General features: G+C 40.8%; 3 protein-coding genes across 3 annotated transcripts in view; 2 read left to right on the top strand and 1 right to left on the bottom strand.

Moving 5' to 3' along the window:
• LOC113496024 (complexin) overlaps positions 1 to 22,765 on the bottom strand; it is a gene marked incomplete in the record, with an annotated part of 329,152 nt that overhangs the window by 140,219 nt on the left and 166,168 nt on the right.
• Positions 5,845 to 16,075, top strand: LOC113496014. Its single transcript, XM_026875067.1, has 2 exons — positions 5,845 to 8,098; positions 13,370 to 16,075. The coding sequence occupies exons 1-2, from the start codon at positions 5,865 to 5,867 to the stop codon at positions 15,738 to 15,740; spliced, it is 4,605 nt and encodes a 1,534-aa protein (XP_026730868.1). The 5' UTR covers positions 5,845 to 5,864; the 3' UTR covers positions 15,741 to 16,075.
• On the top strand, positions 8,117 to 9,901 carry LOC113496018. The gene has a single exon (XM_026875072.1). It carries the CDS (start codon positions 8,530 to 8,532, stop codon positions 9,571 to 9,573), a length of 1,044 nt encoding a protein of 347 aa, XP_026730873.1. The 5' UTR covers positions 8,117 to 8,529; the 3' UTR covers positions 9,574 to 9,901.

The following is a 22,765-nucleotide window of genomic DNA, read 5'->3' as shown; positions in this document are numbered from 1 at the left end:
AATTTTGTTATGCTACGCATGCAGTTTTTTCTAGGTTTGTAATGTTAGTAATATTGCTTGGTGGTCAGTAAGCGATGAATTCGTAATATAAGTTTTTGATGGTAATTTAGACTTATAATCATGAGCTGGCCATAGTCCATGGAATGTACAGATATTGAGGTAGTTATGTGCATGAGTGTTAATTTTCCCAGAAACTATGTTTATGTTTATGTCGCCTAAAAGTATGATATTATAGGGGAGCGCGGGGCTGGTTTTAACGGGGGTAGGTATTAACAAGCTTATTACCGCCAAACGCGAAGTGTCAAAAATATGAGACTCGGTTTAGAATACCCTTTATACACAGCCGAACGTGTCCTGACTTTTCAGTTTTCGACGGGTCGTCGCTAATGATAGTTGTGCACAGGACCCTCGTATTTACAGGTAAACGAACTTTTCGTACTTCGTAATAAATTGATTTAAGATTTATTTATTCGCTAAATTGAATCAAAATTTATCCTAAATGAATCTTTATTCTATTCACTTTAAAACTATTATAATTGCTTTTAATTATTTCTACTAGATTATTTTCTGTAATTGATGAAGTATAAAAAGTGACCTAGGGGCTAAAATTAACAGATTGAGCGGGGTAAGTATTAACATGTTAATACTTACCCCATATGTACTCGGAGAAAAAAATATTCTCAGATTATTAAGCATATACTTATGACAGTGAAGAAGATACCTGCTGTTTAGTTTGCGCCGAGTCTTATGATGACGATACATCTGGACTTGACTGGATACAATATATTTTATGCAAAGGATGGGCTCACATCACATGTATTAAGGGTGATATCAGAAAATACATATGCCTCAACTGTTTCTCAGATGATGAGTATTCTGATTAATTTTTGACAAAAACAAACTAGACAGGTACATATTTCCTGTCTACTTTTAAGTACAAATTAGATGAAGATCATTCAAACTAGTATAACTTAAAGACTGTCTGATAGTAAAAAATATTAATGAATGCTGTGAGAATTGTTGATAAATGTAGATTTAAATACTTTTTTGTTTAAGGTAACTCATTGAGATTCCTTAAAACTGTTGATACCAAAAACTTTATGTGACTGATTACGTAATACTTAATTGTTAAGCTTAAACTATTTTAACAAATATTTGAAGGCTTAAAAGCTCTAATACTCAGTAGATATGGTGGTTAATTAGTATTGATTTATAAAAACTTTAAAGATTGTTGATTATGAAAAGTTTAGTAGCTTTAAAACGTGCAGTTTAAATTGTGTGTTAACTTGTTTAGGATTAAAATACATATATGTATAACTTTATATCTATAATAAAACATTTTTATTTGTGTAAATAATGTTTTATTAAAGAATTTCATAAAAAAATTGTCTCGGTTAATAATTGCCCCTTACGTTAATACGTACCCCAGCTCCGTTAATATTTGCCCCAAATGCGGGGCATGTATTAACAAATGACTTTTTTGGTTTTCACAGCTCTTTTTCAGAAAGCACTTACATACCGGATGTATTTTGGTACTAATATATCTCTCATAGCTGAATAACCAAAGCATGTTTTCAATAAAAAAATAAAGTAAAAAGTACATTATCAAAGAAAATATAAACTATAATACAAAATTTGTTAGTACCAGCCCCGCTCTCCCCTACTAAGATTATACTAAGCGAGTTTAAAAAAGTATCAACATTTTGAGATGGTGGCCTATATATAGCCAATGCTACTATGTTTAGGTTAATTCTAATCAAGAGGCTATTACAGCCTTGGAATAAGGGTTCTTCTACTGCTACTTTTAGGGTATTTTTAATATATATAACCAGGCCATCATTTTGATTGTCATTTATCGCGGTTTTATACATAGTATAACCATCTAGCAATGGCAAATTATCTATTTGTTTTGATAACCAACATTCCGTAAGTACTATGATGTCGCAGCTTATATCAAGGTTCTGTAAAAGAACTTCAAACCCACTAAAATTTCGGCTAATACTACGAATATTCTGAGTTAGGAAAGTTAGTAGTTTTTCACTAGTATGAATATTCTTTTTGCAGTTTTCGACATTGCAGATTAGTGCTTCAGATACGGAAAAATGATCAATTTCGCTTAAGAGATTATTTATCATTTCGTTAAGATGTAAATAAGTTAATACAAAAAGAGAAGTAAAATCTAGTGTTTAAGTGCTACTTACAAGTAAAATAATCGGCGCTCTTAGGCGCCTTCATAATCTATCGTGTGTATATAATTGTCTTCTGCATATTTGCGCGCTGGGCAGTTCACATCGCCAGTAGGGTGGTCACATTTACGCTTGAATCGCTTGCAGGTTGCACATTGGGCAGGAGCGGATTTGTTGTTGCATTCTTTAAAAGAATGTCCCATCTCCCCACAGTGGTTGCAAGTAGGGCTTGTTTCGCGGCAAAACTTGGCTGCATGACCAAACTGTCGGCAGTTAAAGCATCTGGTCACTATTGTAAAGTCTCTTACTGGGCACGACGTCCAATGAATAAAAATACGGCCTTGATTAATCAGCATTTTTCTAATGCTAGCTGGAACTTCGATCTTTCTTACCCGACTTGTGGCTCAATCTTACATCACTTAGAAATGACGCACGCGTAGTATTCGGCAATTTTTCAGAGAGGTTTTGTTCAAAAATGCACTCCATTACCTCCGATTCAGTAAGGGCTACCGGGACACCAACGACTGCGATACGAGGACGGCGCTTTGAGGGTTCTTCGACTTTGAGGCCTGAAGAAATAATTTTCTGGACAAGGGTCTTGGTGTCATCACTGCTCTGCGTCTTGTCATTTGGGTAAATAGCAAGAGAGCTGAGATTGGCTGGGCGTACAAATTTGTCCTCTCCTTTTTTTACCATATTGGCATATGAAGTAGAACCTGACTGGCGTTCAGCTGCTACAACCTGTCTTAGTTCTTGGAGGGAGTACGCGATGTCCTGTTGTCCTTGCAGTTGTCGTATAGTAACATGGGCCTGGATTGCCTTCTGCTTCAGGGACTGGTATAGTACCGCCATCTGAGATGTCCCATGAGAGACCTTACGGCATAGGTTGGTGACACGGAGTTTCTGGTCGTTATTCATTTTACCTTCTGCTACGATACCACAAACTTCCGACATAATGGAGTCGATAGAGGTCAACCATTTCTGGATCTCCGGCGTAGAAACGTATTCCACTTCAGGCTCAGTGGACGCTGGCGGCTCTGGGTCTCCAAGAGTCTGGTGTTGTTCAGACGGCGAAGGCGTCGGCGGTGGACTACGCCGTAATAATTGGCTACGCCAAAAAGGGCTTATTCCTGGGTTAGACATACTAACACAGAAAACACTCTTTAGTACTTAATAAAAGTGCTTCATCTTGTGCAATGTATAAAGATGCATACACGCGACACACTTAATTTTTGCAGGTTTGCAAAAAAAAATATTACTAATTAATATTTGTAATTAAAAATGTCTCATTATAATCAATAAGTACGTCCGCTTAGTCTCACAGCTCAAGCAAGATCCCATTATTATACCATAACTATCTAAAAATACATTAAGATCAGAATCAGAATCAGAATCAGAAGCTCTTCAAATTCGATTTCTAAAACTACTTGTCACTAAAAAAACTAAAAGCAGTTTGTAAAGGAGATTATAGAAAATTATTCAAAATATGCAAAATACTACCGATCACTTTCAAACATAAGTACCTGATTTTAGTTAACCACCATAGTAACCAAAAGCATAACTTAATTCATGTCTACAATAACCATAATACACGATCTATGGCTGCTGGTAGATTCAATGTACCAAGAGTCACCAACTACTTTGGTGACAGAACACTAAATAAGAGACTACCGTATCTATTGAACAATCTGCCAGCAGACATAAGGAATGAAACAAACACAAATAGATTTAAACGTAAATTAAAATTATATTATTTAGAAATATTATGAGTCGTACATATGTGTACTGTATGTTTATGTGTGTATATGTGTGTATATATATCGCTGGCTCCTCCTCTTCTGCTGCCCAACGTCAGTTGCAACTTTAACTTCGCTATCTCAAGAGTTTAGTGACTTCAAAAGCTTTGTCTTGCAAGCTCTTACTAAGTTCAAAACTCAACTGGAGTTACTTTCGCAAGGTTTCGACAAGCACGAAACTTTCATGCGGCGCAAGGTGCTTTTAATCCATGGTGTCCCAGAAGCCAAAGACGAGAAGGTCCCTGATGTTGTCTCTCAAGTGTTCCGTTCAACTTCAAGTTATCACTTGAAGTTGAACGAGCTCTCCAGGGAGAACATTCATGTGTGCCACCGGTTAGGATCAGGCAAGCGTTCCAGGCCAGCATCGCCAACTTGTTTGGGATGCCAAGAAGTCACTTAAAGGTACTGGTTACACTATATCCGAATTCTTAACTCGTAGTCGTCACCAAACCTTCGTTGCCGCACGCAAACACTTTGGGATAACTAATTGCTGGTCGAGTAAGGGCAAAATAGTTATCATCACTCCTGACAAGTCTCGCCACAAATTAGAATCCATGGACGACCTACAAAAACTACTCTCAAGATATCCCTCCAACAACGATGTCCTTGTACAGCCGGCAGTTCGAACTTCGCCTGAGCTTGTCTCCTTGACTTCCGAGCCCGCGACACCCGTTAACAAGGTCCAGAGAAGGTTAAAGCGTCGTAACTGAGTAGTTTTGTAAATTATGCATGTTTAACTTTAGTATTTGTTCCGACTTTGCTGCTTTGCACCTCATTTTATCGCTGCTTCATAGCCTATTCTTACATAACTTTTTCTTTAATCCACCGTCTTGTGCTTCTTTCTTTTTCTTTCGCAGTCACCTTCAATATGTTATTATAAACTAGTCGGTATTGTCGGTAACCTATTCAATAGATAATATAGTTATTGACAAACGACATCTCTGTAAACTGACAACTGACAGCTGTCAGCTGTCAGCTGTCAAACTCAGTGTGTTCACGCATCAACCGCGTGATCATGTCGGCGGGCGATGGCGGCGGCTGAGGCGCGGGCGCGGGGAGACAGCCGGCGCGCGGCGGGCAGCGGCGGCGAGCTTCACTTCGCGTTCGACTCGCGTCTCGCGTTCAACGGTCAACCAATGAATGTTTACACTACTAAAATGCCTATTGTACTTCTTGAAGATTAAAACAGTAATTTACCAAGATACAGTCCACTCAATACAACCTACCTGATCCCCGAACAATAGTCCTTCTACCGGGAATAATCCAGGAGCAAACAAGGAGAATAAGTCTTCAAGAAAAACGTTAAAGTGAATTCGAATTCGAACGTCGACAGTCACCGATCAGCAAATTCACCGTTGCAGCGGGAAGAAATCAACCAGTGAAACGGTCAAGGACCTCTGTGAGTTCGTTCCAATTATTTACCTTGTTCCTAGACATCCATTTCACACAATAATAATGTGTTTTTAAAATATGTTTTCTTCCCACTATGGTTTATTTCGCTTTTATTTGAGACAAACATGAGCAGTGTTAATAATAATTTGCATTCGTGTTATAACGTGTATGTTTTCCTATGCTTACGGGTGGCGTAGGTATAATATCGATAGCGGGAATTGTCAGTGCGCCGTATATACAAACTAGCACAAACCGGTTATCTAATACGGCGACGCATCCCTTTTGTTATCAGCTGCGCATGCTACCGTCTTTAGTTTTTTATGCAATTTAACGATTAATTGGTCAGTTGGCTGTTCTTTTGTATAAATTTGTTTGATAATTTGCTACTTGCATTGAGACATATTGCTTGAAACAAAAGTTTTTATTTGCCTTTGCATTAATTTCAAATCTTAACAGTTTATGGTCTTCAATTATCAAAATTAAGAGCAACATGGACATCGAAAAATTAGTAAAACAGCGCAGTGGCATTAAAGCTAAACTTACCAACTTTGAGAAGTATATTACTATGCTTTCTTCGTCAAAACTTATGTCCGAACTTCAACGGATTGATTTAGAAGGTCGCCTGAGCAAGTTTGAGGCTTTGTACGACATTTTTGATGCATTACAGATGGAAATCGAGTTAGCGTCGGCAAACCCTGAAGTCGAGTACGTGGAACGAAATCAGATCGAAGAACGGTACCACTCATTGATCGCCAATGCGCGCAGCCAGCTCCGGACCAGCGCGAGCGACTTGGAGCTTAAGGGATCGGAGGCGGGCACTACAATGGACTCCAAATCAGGTGCATCGTTTAAAAATGGCTTTGTTCGCTTACCAAAAATTGATTTACCGCACTTTGACGGGGGCTACCAGCACTGGCTAGAGTTTAGAGATACCTTCATATCATTGATACATAACAGCAATTGTATCGATGGAATAAATAAGTTTCATTACCTTCGGGCATCTCTTAAGGGACGGGCGGCGGAAGTAATTAAGAATATTGTTTTTAAGAATGAAAATTATGTGATTGCTTGGGACTTACTGTGTGATCGTTACAATAACAATCGCCTTTTAATTAATAATCATGTGCAGGCTCTATTCGATTTACAATCTATAACTAAGGAATCATCAGCTTCTTTGCGACGTCTGATCGATGTCATAAATAAAAATCTACGTGCACTTAAGACTTTAAAGGAGCCGACAGAGTATTGGGATACTCTTATAGTATTTATGATGTCTAGAAAGTTGGATGTAAATACAAACCGAAAATGGGAAGAGTACCGCAATACATTGTCTGAATCTCCTACATTAACAAAACTAATTTCATTTATTAATGGGAGGGCTGATCTCTTAGAAACATTAGAGGTAAATCAAAATAAATCTAGCACTAGTGTCAACAATAAACAAAAATCTTTTATTATTGCAAGTACCAAAGAGAATCAGAATACCCACATAGAAATTATGAACAACAAGTTAGAAAACAGCAAGGCACATATTAATAATTTACAAAACAAATTAAAATGTCCATTATGTTCTAACGATCATCTCTTATATACATGTGATTTATTTAAAAGCTTACCTACTGAAACACGAATACAAAAGGCTAAGGAACTACGTGTTTGTCTAAATTGTTTGCGCTCGAGTCACATCACTAAGAAATGTCGATTAGCTGGTTGTAAATATTGCAAATCCAGGCATAATACTCTGTTACATGTTGAACCGACTGAGCAGCCTCATCAAGACCCAATGCCTTCAGCGTCAAATAGTATCGCCTTGCCAATCGATACTACAAACAGTATCGTCTTATCATCTGATACTACACACCTTACTAGTACAACCAATGTATTGCTGTCCACAGCTATAGTAAAAGCGGTGAGCAACAACGGCGAGAAAGTCAACGCTCGAATCCTGCTCGACAACGGCAGCACCGCCAACTTTATGACAGAGAGCCTCTGCACCAAGCTGGGTTTGTTACGGCGTAAGACTACCTCCACTGTCACAGGTATCAACCAGCAATCTTCCTACAGTACACAGTCTTGCAATCTAAACATTGAATCTTATAATGGTGACTATAGGATTAATTTGGACTGCCTAATTTTGCCTGAGATTACTAAGCGTTTGCCAGCCTCTCATGTCGATACGAAGAACATTCCTATGCCGTCAAGCCTTCGATTAGCTGACCCTACATTTAATGTTCCTGCCGTCATTGACATTTTAGTAGGCGCAGAAATCTTTTGGAGTGTTATAGGCACAGCTTCGATAGATTTAGGCAAGCGCATGCCTAAGCTATATGAAACCAAATTTGGTTGGATAGTGTCTGGTCCAGTTTGTCGGCTTCGTTCGTCTTTAAAAAATGGCTCACATTTGTGTAATTTTACCCACTTAACCGAACAACCTGATTTAACAAGGTTTTGGGAGCTGGACTCCATCTCTTCTAAGCACGCTCTGTCTCAAGAGGAACGGGAGTGTGAATTAAGTTTCAAAGAAAAAACTATTCGTAATGACAGTGGCAAATTTATTGTTACTATGCCTTTGAAAAGTGATCCAAGCGTATTAGGCGACTCGTACAATAGGGCAAAACACCGTTTTCTGTCGTTAGAACGACGCTTTCAACGGGAACCAGAATTCAAGACCAGATATATCGAATTTATGAATGAGTACGAAAGCCTTGGTCATATGAGTGAAGTTGGGATATCATATGGGAGTCGCGTTCGATACGCATTGCGCGTCAGTTCATTTACAATTTGCTCCGTAATTTTATTTCCAAAACTCAGTTTAAAGTAACTACTTAGTGCTAAAACTCACAGTGTTTGTAGAACAGTGATAAATCTAATAAGTGTCCAAATACTATTCAAAACTATCAACGGACTACCGAGATATAAACAAAAACATTTCAATATTAATAATTTACCGACCGCCGGGCACTCGCCGCTCGGTCGCTTCCTCACCGCTTCACCCGCAACGCACCTCCCCGCCCCGCACCCGCGCACCCGCGCGCCCTGTACGGTGCATCGCGGCGACGACGACTGCAACGGCCGCGCCAATCGTAATACTATCGCGCTTTGTTTACATTTTTTGAGAGTCAGCAGTGCGCTAGACGGGTGGAAGGATTTTTATCATGGATTTGACTTGCAGTGGATGTGAATCTGAAATTTGCTCTACCGACCAATACATGAAGTGTTCGAGTTGTAAAAAGTACTATGATCTTGTCTGCCTCAACATTCCAGTACAAAGTTTTAAAAATTACAAGCCAGAACACAAAGAAAGCTGGAACTGTCCAAGTTGTCTGTGCTCGCTACCCAAAAGCGACAACTCACGTTTCTCAGTAGGAATTGCTAGCCAGCCACCTATTAAGACCATGCTAAGCAACAATTGCGAAAACGTAAACATGAAACGTGGTAGTCGAGTAAAAACTACAGAACAAGAATCCACTACCACAGACACTTCTCTTCTTTTATCGGAAATACGGCTACTACGACAAGAGGTCAGTGACCTTAAACAGCAAAACACTGACATTGGATTGAAGTTGTCCAATTTCTCTGATGCACTAAACCAGAAGCTTGAAGATTTTGAGAAAAAAATGTGTGCGAAGGACGAAGAAATTATTTTGCTAAAAAGTTCAATATTGCAACTAGAACATAAACTAAATCTTTCAGAGCAAGAAACCATGAAAACGGAGCTCGAAATTATTGGAATCCCAGAAGAAAACAATGAAAACCTTTGTCACATCACTATGTTAACTGCAAATAAAATCGGCGTGCAACTAAATGATCTGGACATAGACGAAGTCTATCGCATAGGCCAAAAACGCACTAATCCAGCGGACAAACCAAGGCCCATTGTCCTAAGGCTCACGCGCCGTGCCAAACGTATTGATGTTTTAAAAGCTGCCAAAGAGAGACGTCCGCTTACCTCGGACGACATTGTTAAAGGAACATCCTCTAAGATATACATTAACGAACGGCTGACAAAGACTAACAGGACATTATTTCGTGAAGTACGGTTGCGAGCAGAGATTTATAAGTTTCGCTTCTGCTGGGTACGAAACGGAACTATTTACGTACGCAAAGCGGAGAAGCAGGCATCTATCCCCATCCGGACACCGATTGATCTGGATGAAAAAGTCGGCCCCCCTCAAACTGCGGAAGCCTCTGCGGTCTAGTATAAATTTGCTGTTTCTTATCTTTTTATGTTTTTGTTTTTGTAGACTCATTTATGACAATTGTTTTGTTTTCCTGTATTTACCATTCACTTATTCACCAAAAGCACTCGACTTACACGTCCCGTTTGTACACACACACACTAACACACACACTATAACACATACCTATAAAGATGCTGGCATCAATGATAAATTATTATCAAAGGATGATTGGTCGTTCTTACTGAATAACTGTTACTCATTTAATTTTTTCCTTAAGGCTATAAAGTCTAAAACTATAATCACTTTTATTATTTACCAAGTTCCTGACACAAAAATTAATATCAGATATAATAAACTCTCTCTATTATTAAAGAAAATTTAGATGACTCATTTACTATGTAATCAAATAGACAATAGTATTGAAATAGAGTGTCAGGAATTAGATAGAATTGAAAACTGCCGGAAAGTTTTGACTTCCAATTATAGCCTTAAGATGTTGACTTTTAACATTCGCAGTATACAGCACAACTTCAACACCTTTTGCATTGCACTTAAACGTCTCAACATCGCATATGATGTCATCGTTTTAACCGAATGCTGGCTAGCGAGTAGCCCAGTTATTGGCCAGATCCAGGGTTATACCTCATACTCTACGCAGAATAACCTCAACCAGTGTGGTGGTGTCGTTACTTACATCAAAGACTGTTGGAATGCAACTGTTTCAGAGCCTGCAATCCTGGACGCTGAATCACTATTAATAGAATTATCCAACCATATATCGCTAATCGCCATCTATCGCTCTCCTTCGTACAAACAACTGGATAACTTCTTCACTTCTCTTGATAAAGTACTTACCTCAGTAAACAGATACCCAACAATCATAGTTACCGGAGATATAAACATAAATATTTTATCCACGTCGGACACCACTTGTTCTGAATATACGTGCCTTATGTGTGAACATGGATTGAAACCGGTCATCTCCAAACCAACCAGACTAGGCTCTTGCCTGGATCATATATTCCTTAAATCCAGAAATCAGTCAATTATGGGTCTTGTGTGCGATACTGACATCACGGATCATTGCATGGTAATGATGGGTTATAATATGCATACACCGTCGCGTAAAAAAAGTCAACACCGCACTGTCAATAAAACAAATATACCCGATTTACTAGAAGAACTTAAAAATTGTGACTGGAGTGGGGTAGAGGCTGCACCAGATGTAAACGTGGCTGTTAATGAATTTTACACAATATTAAACACTGCAGTTAAAAAACACACCGTTGTGAAGAAAATTAGCCGCTCTAAATATATTTGTAAGCCGTGGATTACACCTGGACTTATCAGATGTATGAATCATCGAGATAAACTTCATCTGGATTTAAGGAAACATCCGAATGACCAAACAAAGAAAATTATTTACACAATACAGTAACTTTTTCACCAATCTTGTACATACTCTAAAAGCTAACTACGACAGTCAAAAACTTGAAGACAGTGCTCACAATACCAAAGAGTTATGGAAAACCATTAAAAATATCAGTGAAAACCCAAACAATAAAAATAACGCTTTAGATCTTCTAAAATCAAAGCCCACCGAACAAGATGCAATTAACAGCTGCAATAAATACTTCTCCTCTATCGGTAAAGATCTGGCCTGCAATATTCTTTCTGAAATTAAAGAAACGCAGGCATCATTAATTCCCAAATTAAAACTCGGTGAGCCAGCGAGCATTAACTTCTTCTTGCACCCTACTGACGCTATAGAAGTAAATAAAGTAATCTTAAATCTTAAAATTGACAGCGCCCCAGGGATTGATGGCTTTACACCAAAACTTATTAAAGAAATTAGAAGTGAAATAATAAACCCCTTAACCCATATTTTTAATCTTAGTATAAGTACGGGAACATTCCCTGACAAATGGAAAGAAGCTCTGGTTACACCAATATATAAAAATGGTTCGAAACAAGACCCTGCGAACTATAGACCAATATCACTACTGGGAATATTTTCCAAAATCCTTGAAAAGATTATAAACAAACGTCTTACCTCCTATCTTGAAATTAATAAGCTATTGTCCGATAAACAGTTTGGCTTCAGGCAAGGCAAATCCACCGAAGATGCAGTTAGTCTACTTACCAATCTTGTAACATCCCACCTGGACAATAATGAAAAGTGTATAGGTGTATTCCTGGATCTGGCAAAAGCATTTGATACCGTTGCCATACCCATACTACTAAAAAAGCTAGAGACGATAGGTATAAGGGGTTTGCCACTAAAATGGTTTGAGACCTACCTGACAGACAGACGACAAAGTGTAAAGGTGGAGGATTACGTCAGTAATCAAAAACATGTAGAATTCGGAGTCCCACAGGGTAGTGTCCTTGGCCCGACTCTGTTCATTATCTATATGAATGACATTCACTGTGTACTTAACCAAAATGCAGAAGTCATTTGTTATGCAGATGATACAGTGGTAATTTTCCGAAATAAAACATGGACTTCAGTATACGAAACTGCGCAAAGAAGTTTATCTAACATTAAAATTTGGCTGGACTTGAATCTGCTCTCGTTGAATATTAAAAAAACTAACTACATCTGTTTTCACAAAACGCTTGCATCAGCATCAAACAATAGTTCCAAACTTAAAATCCATTCTTCAAATTGTAACCTAGATACCTGTTCCTGCGATGATATTAAAAACGTGAAATGTCTGAAGTATCTAAGAGTTATAATTGACCAGCGACTTTCATTTAAACCCCATATTGACCTGGTATCTAGGCGTGTCAGAGGGCTGGTTCACATAATGAAGCAGTTGCGTAATTCGGCCAACAAAAAAATCCTACACCTCGTGTATGTTTCGTTATGTGAATCAGTTATCTGTTACTGTATTGCTGTTTGGGGTGGAGTGGGCACCACATCCATGATACAAATAGAACGTGCCCAACGCTCTGTACTAAAAGTCATGTATAAAAAACCGTTCGAATATCCTACTGTTAGTTTATACCATGAAGCGTCTGTGCTAAACGTCCGCCAGCTTTACATCCTTAAAATAGTCTTAAAAAGCCATAAAATTATTCTTCAGTCTTCAGTATATCCACAATTAATCAAACGACGAGTTTTCAGATGTCCAACAGTTAAAGTAAAAACTAGTTTCGCCCGGCATATGCAAGAATTTATGCTTCAATTTATATATAATAAAGTAGCTAAAATACGTGACATTAAACGGTGTAGAATTAATCAATTAAAACAATTAGTTCGGAAATGGTTACTTACCCAATCCTATTCCGAATCCGAATTATTTGTTAGAGTGCTAGCATAATATCACACCCACATACACGCACCTACAAACACACACACACACACACACACACACACACCTGCACAACACACACTCCCACACACACAACACAAAACATATCCTTACTCATACACACACATACATTTACATCCTCAGATACACATACACATTGCATGGATACATATTTAAAATTCCTTATAATTTTCTTACCAGTGGTTGGATATCCTTGTTTATTTTCATTTTACGCTAGCTTTTTATTTTTCTGAATTTTTACTTCCTGTTTAGAATTTAAATAACTTAATCATTACGTATCGAACCGGAATTCCTAAGAAATAGCTGTAATTGTGAGATTCCAAGGTCTCCTCGAGACAGGCCCGACCTAGTGTGGAGACCGCAAGCAAAATTTCCTTTATTTTTAAATTGTTAACTACTATTGTTAATTGTTAGCAAATAAGGAGATGTATGATACAATTTTACTGGCAAATAAATGATTATTATTATTATTATTATAATAACTCAAGGCCGCATTCAAACGACTGCATCGAATACTTCATCCCTCATCATGGAGTAATTCGTGAATCCAGCACGACAACGAAGCTGAGAGCTGTATTTGACGCATCTGCCACTACGTCTTCTAAAGTATCACTTAACGATATTCTAATGGTAGGGCCTAAGGTACAGGATGATTTATTTTCAATATTGTTAAGATTTCGGCAACATAAATATGTTGTTACGGGCGATATCGAAAAAATGTATCGTTGTGTCGAACTGACTCATTCACAACGATCATTACTGCAAATTATTTTTAGAAAAGATCCCAAAGAACCATTAAAAACGTACAGATTAAATACGGTCACATATGGAACATCATCTGCACCTTATCTAGCAACGAAGTGTCTGGTGAGTCTTGCGGATGAGGCTACCACAAACAACGTGAGGTCTGCAATTGCACGGGATTTTTATGTAGACGATTATTTAGGAGGGGGGTCGACTATATCAGAAACTATAGATCTAGTGAAAGAAATTAATTCAATTCTCTCATCTGCTCATTTTTTTCTGCGTAAGTGGCGATCTAATAGTCCAGAAATTCTCGAAGAAATAGCTGGGAACTCAGGCAAATCTGGTTCATTAGACTTGTCCAGTAACTCCCAGTCATCGAATAAAACTCTGGGTCTGCACTGGTTTTCTAACACTGACACATTATCCTTCTCAATTAATATTTCCGCAAAGGAAAAAATTACAAAGCGACACATTCTTTCTGTGATTAGTCAGGTGTTCGACCCGCTAGGACTGGTTGGCCCTTGTATTGTTGAAGCGAAGTTAATAATGCAGCGACTATGGGTTGAACAGTCCGAATGGGACGATGAAGTCTCGTCTGAGATAGCCGAAATGTGGTCTACCTTTGTTCGCACACTTCCTATTCTAAACAGCTTAAATATTCCACGATGGGTCTGCTGCAACCTAGCGGTAGAACATGAATTGCATATTTTCTGCGACGCGTCAGAAAAAGCGTATGGCGCATGCGTATATGTTAGATCAGTATGTAGTGATGGATCAGTAAATGTACAACTTTTGGTGTCCAAAAATCGTATAGCACCTATAAAAACCGTTACTATTCCGCGCCTTGAGCTTTGTGCTGCGCTACTGGGTGCAAGACTGTGTACTACTGTAATGGAATCCTTGACTATGCCCATAGATAAGCGATTCTTTTGGAGCGACTCGATGATTGTGTTGGGGTGGCTCAACATATTACCAAATCAACTAAAACCTTTTGTACGTAATCGAGTCGCCGAAATTCAGGAAAGCACTGCTGGTGATAGGTGGAGGTATGTACCATCGCTGGACAATCCGGCTGACCTTGTTTCTCGCGGGGCGAGGGCCGATTCCATCGGTGCATGCTCGTTATGGCAGACGGGCCCTAGTTTCTTACACAGCTGCGAAAGTAGCTGGCCTATTATACCCTGTAATAGCGTGAACCAAAATCTTCCTGAAGTAGTGTGTAATTTTACTGATAAAAGTGACATTCTTATTGATTTTAATCAATCATCTAACAATTCAATAATTCAGTCATTAATTCAAAATAATTCTAATTTCAATCGTCTTCAAAGAATCATTGCCTACATCTATAGATTCATTCATAATTTAAAAAAATCTAATCGTAAACTGCAAGGTTCGCTTTCCACTGATGAATTAGATAAAGCTTTAACATGTTTACTACTTAGTGCGCAAGCAGAGATGTTTCCAATAGAGTGCAATATTTTGAAGTCCGGAAAAACACTGCCTCATAAAAATCGTCTAATTTCATTGACACCATTTGTAGATACAAAGGGAATTATACGCGTAGGAGGCAGGCTTGATAATTCGCCATACGATTATAATACAAAGTATCCGATCTTACTTTGTAGTAAACATCATCTTACTAGAATACTATTCCAAATGCAACATAAAAGGTTGCTCCACGCTGGTCCACAATTGTTATTGGCAAATATGCGACTTAAGTATTGGCCTTTAGGCGGCAGAAATCTTGCAAAAACTGTTGTCAGAAAATGTTTAAAATGTTTTAGGTATAAGTGTCAAAACATACAACCAATGATGGGTCAACTTCCATGCACCAGAACCAATATTGAATTTCCATTTTTTAACTCTAGTGTTGACTATGCTGGTCCAGTGCTGATAGCTGACCGGAAAGGTCGCGGTTGTAAGCTTACAAAGTCCTATTTATGCATCTTCGTTTGTCATGCAACAAAGGCGGTCCATTTGGAGCTCGTCACCGACCTTACGAAAGAAGGCTTTATTGCAGCTCTGAATCGTTTCACGTCTCGCCGTGGTAAACCTCAAAGCATACTATCAGATAACGGCACGAACTTTGTTGGGGGCTGATAATGACTTAAAACGAATCATCACTGACTCTGGGGTTGCATCGGAAATGGCAGAGCAGGGCATTAAATTTGTTTTTGCTCCTCCTTATTCCCCCCACTTTAACGGCATGGCTGAAGCTGCCGTTAAGTCCACCAAAAACCATTTAAGAAAGTTACTAAGTGTCACTCACTTTACTTACGAAGAACTGGCAACCTGTTTGTGTCAAATAGAGGCTGTTCTCAATTCCCGTCCTCTAACTCCCTTGTCCTGTGACCCATCTGATTTATCTGTCCTCACTCCTTCCCATTTCTTAATTGGACGAACACTCACGTCTATACCGTGTTCACAGGTTCCTGACAAAACCATCAGCTGCTTAGACCGCTTCAAAAGGATTGAGTACGTTCGTCAACACTTCTGGCATCGTTTCTCTCATGAATATATTTCATTACTCCAACAGAAAACCAAATGGTCAGTCGCTTCAGATAGAAAGCTCAGAGAAGGAACACTCGTACTAATCCGAGAGAAGGCGCTTCCACCACTTGTTTGGGCACTAGGTCGTGTAGTACGAACCTATGCAGGTGTCGACGGCGTCACGCGCGTGGCAGACGTGAAGACAAAGAGAGGAGTCATCACAAGAGGGTTCAACAATATTTGCCCTCTTCCCTTCGAAGATGTCAACAGGTGGGAGGATGTTCACGCATCAACCGCGTGATCATGTCGGCGGGCGATGGCGGCGGCTGAGGTGCGGGCGCGGGGAGACAGCCGGCGCGCGGCGGGCAGCGGCGGCGAGCTTCACTTCGCGTTCGACTCGCGTCTCGCGTTCAACGGTCAACCAATGAATGTTTACACTACTAAAATGCCTATTGTACTTCTTGAAGATTAAAACAGTAATTTACCAAGATACAGTCCACTCAATACAACCTACCTGAGCCCCGAACACAGTGATCCGTTTTGTTAACTGCTGTAGCCACACGAAACACACATCGAACGTAACACTATTTATTGTTTCACCATGAGTGTATTGACGCCTCCACTCAAGAAACAACAGCAGACGTCCGCCGATGTTATTGACGTCTCTAAAGAGAAACATGGCGGACGTGCTGCAGATATATAGACGCCTCGATACTCGAGAGAAACCAGAAATGCGCAACGCGCGTCCCTCGTACTCGTCGCATGAGGAGCTCCAGTTGTCACCCGTTCCACAGTACTCGATCTTCGTGCGCGAGCGAGCAAGACTCGGAGAGGGAGAAGTCTTCATCGGTCGGCGGCCGCGCAGGGAAAGGACGAGCTCAGTCGCATCGCACGTATTTATACTCGCCGAGCCGACGCGCGCGCAGCTGCATGCGCGCGGCGCTAGCGACACCACGCGGTTTTGACGCGAACATTACGTGCGATGCGATTGGCCCATATTCTCGCATTTTCATTGGTTAATGGTTTTTGAAACAGTGTATATAAACAGGCGAAATTTTATTTTGAGATATATATTCCTTAACAACTTTCTACGAACATCACGTGTTTTACTTATGTCCCTAAAGTGGTGACCACCGAAGCTCAAACCCTGAAGCCCGAACACACACCTCAGTCAAGAAGAAATACTGCGCGAAACCAAGATTTTTCAAGATCAAGATGTCTCTGCCAGAACAACCCTGCCAGACGGAACGCTCGTCAGTACACACCGTCACGAAGGCTGAAGCTGCTGGGATTTCCCTCACCATGCGTATCCCACCCTTTTGGCGCGACCGACCTCGACTGTGGTTTATCAGTTTTGAAGCCGCGACGCATGACCTTAAAAAAGGGCAAGCTCAGCTCGCCCAGATGGTCATTGCACAGCTGGAGCGTCAAGACATCGAGCAAACCATGGACCTACTCTACAATCCGCCGGAAGCGAACCAATACGACGCCATTAAAGAAAGGCTCATATCTGCCTACGAAGAGTCGGATAATCGGCAATTCCAGAAGCTGTTGTCAGAGATGGAACTCGGCGATCAAAAGCCGAGCCAGTTACTTCGCCGCATGCGAAATCTCGCCAGAGATAAGGTTCCCGACACTACGCTGCGACTTATGTGGACAAATCACCTCCCGTCACACGTTCGGTCAGTCCTTGCAGTCTCCGAATCATTCAGCACGAAGACCGCGCTGGAAGAACTCGCTCTTCTCGCCGACAAAATGATGGAGCAGATCGCATCGATCGAAGTCGCCGCCGTGAGGTCAGCTACACCACCACCGCCAACACCTTCATCTCAAGTAGACACACAGTACCTAATCAATGAAATCCGAAAACTTTCTCTAGAAATAGCCGAACTCAAAGCAAGACCGACGCCACACTACGAACCAAATTACCGTCGCAGTCGCTATCCGTCAAGACATCGCAACCCGTCAAGGTCAAGAACGCGCGAAACATCAACATCGCCATCACCATTTTGTTACTACCATCGTCGATTCAAAGAACAAGCCCGACGTTGCACGACGCCCTGTTCATTCAAGACTCAAAACGCGGGAAACTAGATCGAATGCTGGCTGAGGCGGACACCAGCGTTCACGAAAAATTACACCACCTATACATCACTGATAAGAATTCAAACTTATCATTCTTGGTCGACACGGGAGCAAATATATCCGTGCTACCGAGAAGAAAGGGTCAAATCGCAACACCGCTACCATTTCAACTTTATGCCGCCAACAACACAATTATAAATACCTACGGTGAAAAGACGTTATCTCTCGACTTCAACCTACGACGCCCATACAAATGGAAATTCATTGTTGCCGACGTCTCGAAGCCAATATTGGGAGCTGATTTCCTTGAGCATCACCAACTGATCGTCGATCTCAGGAATGGTAGATTAATTGACGCAACCACGAGTTTGACAGTGAACGCACCGCTACGAGTATCGAACGTACCTACCGTACGCAGCATTGATAAGTCACAGACTTACCACGACATACTAGCTCAATATCCAGGAATTACACGCCTAACTTCGATGAAATTGAACTGCAACATCAACGTGCAACATTTCATCGAAACCCAAGGACCACCTGTACACTGCCGTGCACGACCGATTCCACCGCATCGTTTCGAAGTTGTGAAAAAGGAGTTCGAAAATATGATTGAACAAGGACTATGCAGACCCAGCAAAAGCCCATGGTCATCACCTCTACACATCGTACCTAAGAAGAATGGTGATATTAGAGTCTGTGGTGACTATCGCCGGCTAAACTCCATCACAATACCCGACCGATACCCCGTACCACGTATTAGAGACTTTACGCACCACTTATCAGGTAAAACAATATTCTCTACTATCGATCTAAACCGTGCCTACCAACAATTGAGTGTTCGCGAAGAAGATGTTGAGAAGACCGCAATAATAACCCCGATGGGATTATTCGAATTCCCGCGCATGTGTCCTGGACTAAAAAACGCGGGACAAACATTCCAACGCTACATTCATCAAGTACTACGAGGATTAGAGTTTGTATTTCCGTTTATCGACGATTTATTACTCGCATCAAAATGCGAAGACGAACATCGTGACCACCTCCACACAGTGCTAAAACGACTCGAAGAAAACGGTATCACGATAAATCCCGCCAAATGCAACTTAGGCAAACCGGAAGTACAGTTCCTCGGCTACACCGTGTCAGCTGACGGCATCAAACCTCCGCAACATAAAATCGAGGCAATAACTAATTACCCAAAGCCGACTAACATTGAAGAACTACGAAGATTTCTCGGTATGATTAATTTCTATCGCGATCACATACCGAACGCCGCAGCCCTGCAAGCACCATTAAATTCATACCTACATAATGTCAAGAAAAAAGATAAAACACCGATCACGTGGACCGACGACGCAACGCAAGCTTTCGAGCAGTGTAAAGTCAGCATAAACAATGCAACTCTACTCGCTCACCCATCGCACCACGCCACGATCGCATTGTTCTGCGACGCATCCGATAACTCAGCTGGAGCCGTACTACAACAACACATCAACGAAACATGGCAACCACTCGGATATTTTTCAAAGAAATTCACCGACGCACAGAAAAAGTATTCCACGTTTGATCGCGAATTACTCGCAATCTACATGGCAGTCAAGCATTTCCGTAAAACCTTTGAAGGACGACACCTTATTGTATTCACCGATCACAAACCGCTAACATACATAATGTCGAAAATTAACTCCAACTCCGAAACACAACGGCGAACGAGGCAACTTTTGTTTATCAGCGAATTTACCACAGACATACGTCACGTGAGCGGTAAACAGAACATCGTCGACGACACACTCAGCCGCATAGAAACAATATCATGCCCGTCTACAATCAACTACGCAGACATCGCTAACGCACAAGAAAAGGACAGCAACATCAAACAGCTGTTATCACAACATAATATCGCACTCAAGAAAGTAGTTATACCTAACCACAACACCGAGCTATACTGCGAAACATCTACTGCTTACTTACGTCCGTACATACCAGAAGAATACAGACTAGAAGTTTTTAAAAGTGTACATAACATCAGTCATCCGGGTACGCGCACAACTCGGCAGCTCATCGCACAAAAATACTTCTGGCCATCAATGAATGCAGATATCAGCTGTTGGACGCGTACGTGCCTACTTTGTCAGAAAAGTAAAGTACAGCGACACACATTTTCAAACGTCTCGTCGTTCCCGCCAAGCGACCGTTTTCAACACTTACACATTGACATCGTTGGACCGCTACCTACAACATCTCAAGGTCATCGGTACCTAGTAACTATGATTGACCGATCAACGAAATGGCCCGAAGCAGTACCGACCGACGAGATAACAGCTGATCGAATCGCCGACATTGTTTACCGACATTGGATCGCAAGATTTGGCTGTCCAACGACACTAACAAGCGACCAAGGTCGTCAGTTCGAGAGTCAGCTGTTTCGAGACCTAATGAAGCGTTTGGGAATACAGAAGAATCGCACGACACCATACCACCCGCAGAGCAACGGTATTGTGGAGCGATGGCACCGAACCCTCAAAACTGCACTGCGCGCGAAACTCACGAACGCAAGTACGTGGATCGACGAGTTACCTACAGTGTTGCTAGGACTGCGCGCCGCCCTAAACACAGACACCGGCGTGAGCGCAGCAGAGCTTACCTACGGCTACAATTTAAGGTTACCTGGCTAATTTTTCAACGCAAGCAACGACGCACTTATGTTGGATTATACCTACGTTGACAAGCTGCGCGGTATTATTCAACAAAACAAGCCGCAAATACCCACCAAGAATCACAGCAATAATAAAAGCGTGTTCGTGCATCAAGATTTACTAAAGTGCAGTCACGTCTTTATTAGAACAGATGCAGTAAAAAAACCACTTCAGACTCCGTATCGAGTAATAAGCCGAACGGATAAAGTTTACGTCATACAGCTACCAGGCCGGCAAGCAAGCATTTCTATTGATCGATTGAAGCCTGCATACGTAATCACAGAAGATACCAGTGCCTTACCTCCGATGATTACCGTACCAAATACCATCACCGTTACCGTTACCAGGGAAACCAAGCAAAGTACCTCATCAGCTGTTACAAATAAAACGCACATACCACAAGCAAGCATGACGTCACACCCCGCCGAAAAGAAAACACGCTCGGGGCGTGTCATCAAACTGCCGCCGGCAGTACGCTTCGCTTGAGGGGGAGTACTGTAGCCACACGAAACACACATCGAACGTAACACTATTTATTGTTTCACCATGAGTGTATTGACGCCTCCACTCAAGAAACAACAGCAGACGTCCGCCGATGTTATTGACGTCTCTAAAGAGAAACATGGCGGACGTGCTGCAGATATATAGACGCCTCGATACTCGAGAGAAACCAGAAATGCGCAACGCGCGTCCCTCGTACTCGTCGCATGAGGAGCTCCAGTTGTCACCCGTTCCACAGTACTCGATCTTCGTGCGCGAGCGAGCAAGACTCGGAGAGGGAGAAGTCTTCATCGGTCGGCGGCCGCGCAGGGAAAGGACGAGCTCAGTCGCATCGCACGTATTTATACTCGCCGAGCCGACGCGCGCGCAGCTGCATGCGCGCGGCGCTAGTGACACCACGCGGTTTTGACGCGAACATTACGTGCGATGCGATTGGCCCATATTCTCGCATTTTCATTGGTTAATGGTTTTTGAAACAGTGTATATAAACAGGCGAAATTTTATTTTGAGATATATATTCCTTAACAACTTTCTACGAACATCACGTGTTTTACTTATGTCCCTAAACTGCGTTTCGTTACATCATATTAGTTTAGGTGCATTTATTTATTTATCTTTAAACAAATAGGTAGGTAACTTATTAACTAAGCCCCACAAAACCGTTGCAATGGTTTGACTGTGGGGTCGATGAGTCTCTAGACATAGTTACTATCTTACTTAAATGTACTTATTACTAAATATATATAATAAAAACATAAATCAGTCACACACATGTGCACCACATACACATAGACACACACAAAATATAGACACATACATACATACGTACAAATATATGCGTGTACATACACATACACATACATACACGCATACGCACATGTACACGCATATATATATTACACACATATACACACATAAACATATACAGTACACATATGATTACGACTCATAATATTTCTAAATAATATAATTTTAATTTACGTTTAAATCTATTTGTGTTTGTTTCATTCCTTATGTCTGCTGGCAGATTGTTCAATAGATACGGTAGTCTCTTATTTAGTGTTCTGTCACCAAAGTAGTTGGTGACTCTTGGTGCATTGAATCTACCAGCAGACATAAGGAATGAAACAAACACAAATAGATTTAAACGTAAATTAAAATTATATTATTTAGAAATATATGAGTCGTACATATGTGTACTGTATGTTTATGTGTGTATATGTGTGTATATGTGTGTATATATATGCGTGTACATGTGCGTATGCGTGTATGTCTGTGTATGTGTATGTACACGCATATATTTGTACGTATGTATGTATGTGTCTATATTTTGTGTGTGTCTATGTGTAT

The sequence above is a fragment of the Trichoplusia ni genome, chromosome 7 (genome assembly GCF_003590095.1).
Source record: "Trichoplusia ni isolate ovarian cell line Hi5 chromosome 7, tn1, whole genome shotgun sequence".
Lineage (NCBI taxonomy): Eukaryota > Metazoa > Arthropoda > Insecta > Lepidoptera > Noctuidae > Trichoplusia > Trichoplusia ni.
Note: the sequence above shows the minus strand (reverse complement) of the source record. Positions and strands in the feature narration are given on the sequence as shown.

Excerpts from the sequence above, each read along its gene's own strand:
- LOC113496018 (XM_026875072.1), top strand. The coding sequence starts at position 8,530 with ATGGATTTGACTTGCAGTGGATGTGAATCTGAAATTTGCTCTACCGAC.
- LOC113496014 (XM_026875067.1), top strand. The coding sequence starts at position 5,865 with ATGGACATCGAAAAATTAGTAAAACAGCGCAGTGGCATTAAAGCTAAA. Across the intron at positions 8,099-13,369 it reads CTTGGTCATATGAGTGAAGT|TAATAACTCAAGGCCGCATT; the intron begins TGGGATATCATA and ends TTATTATTATTA.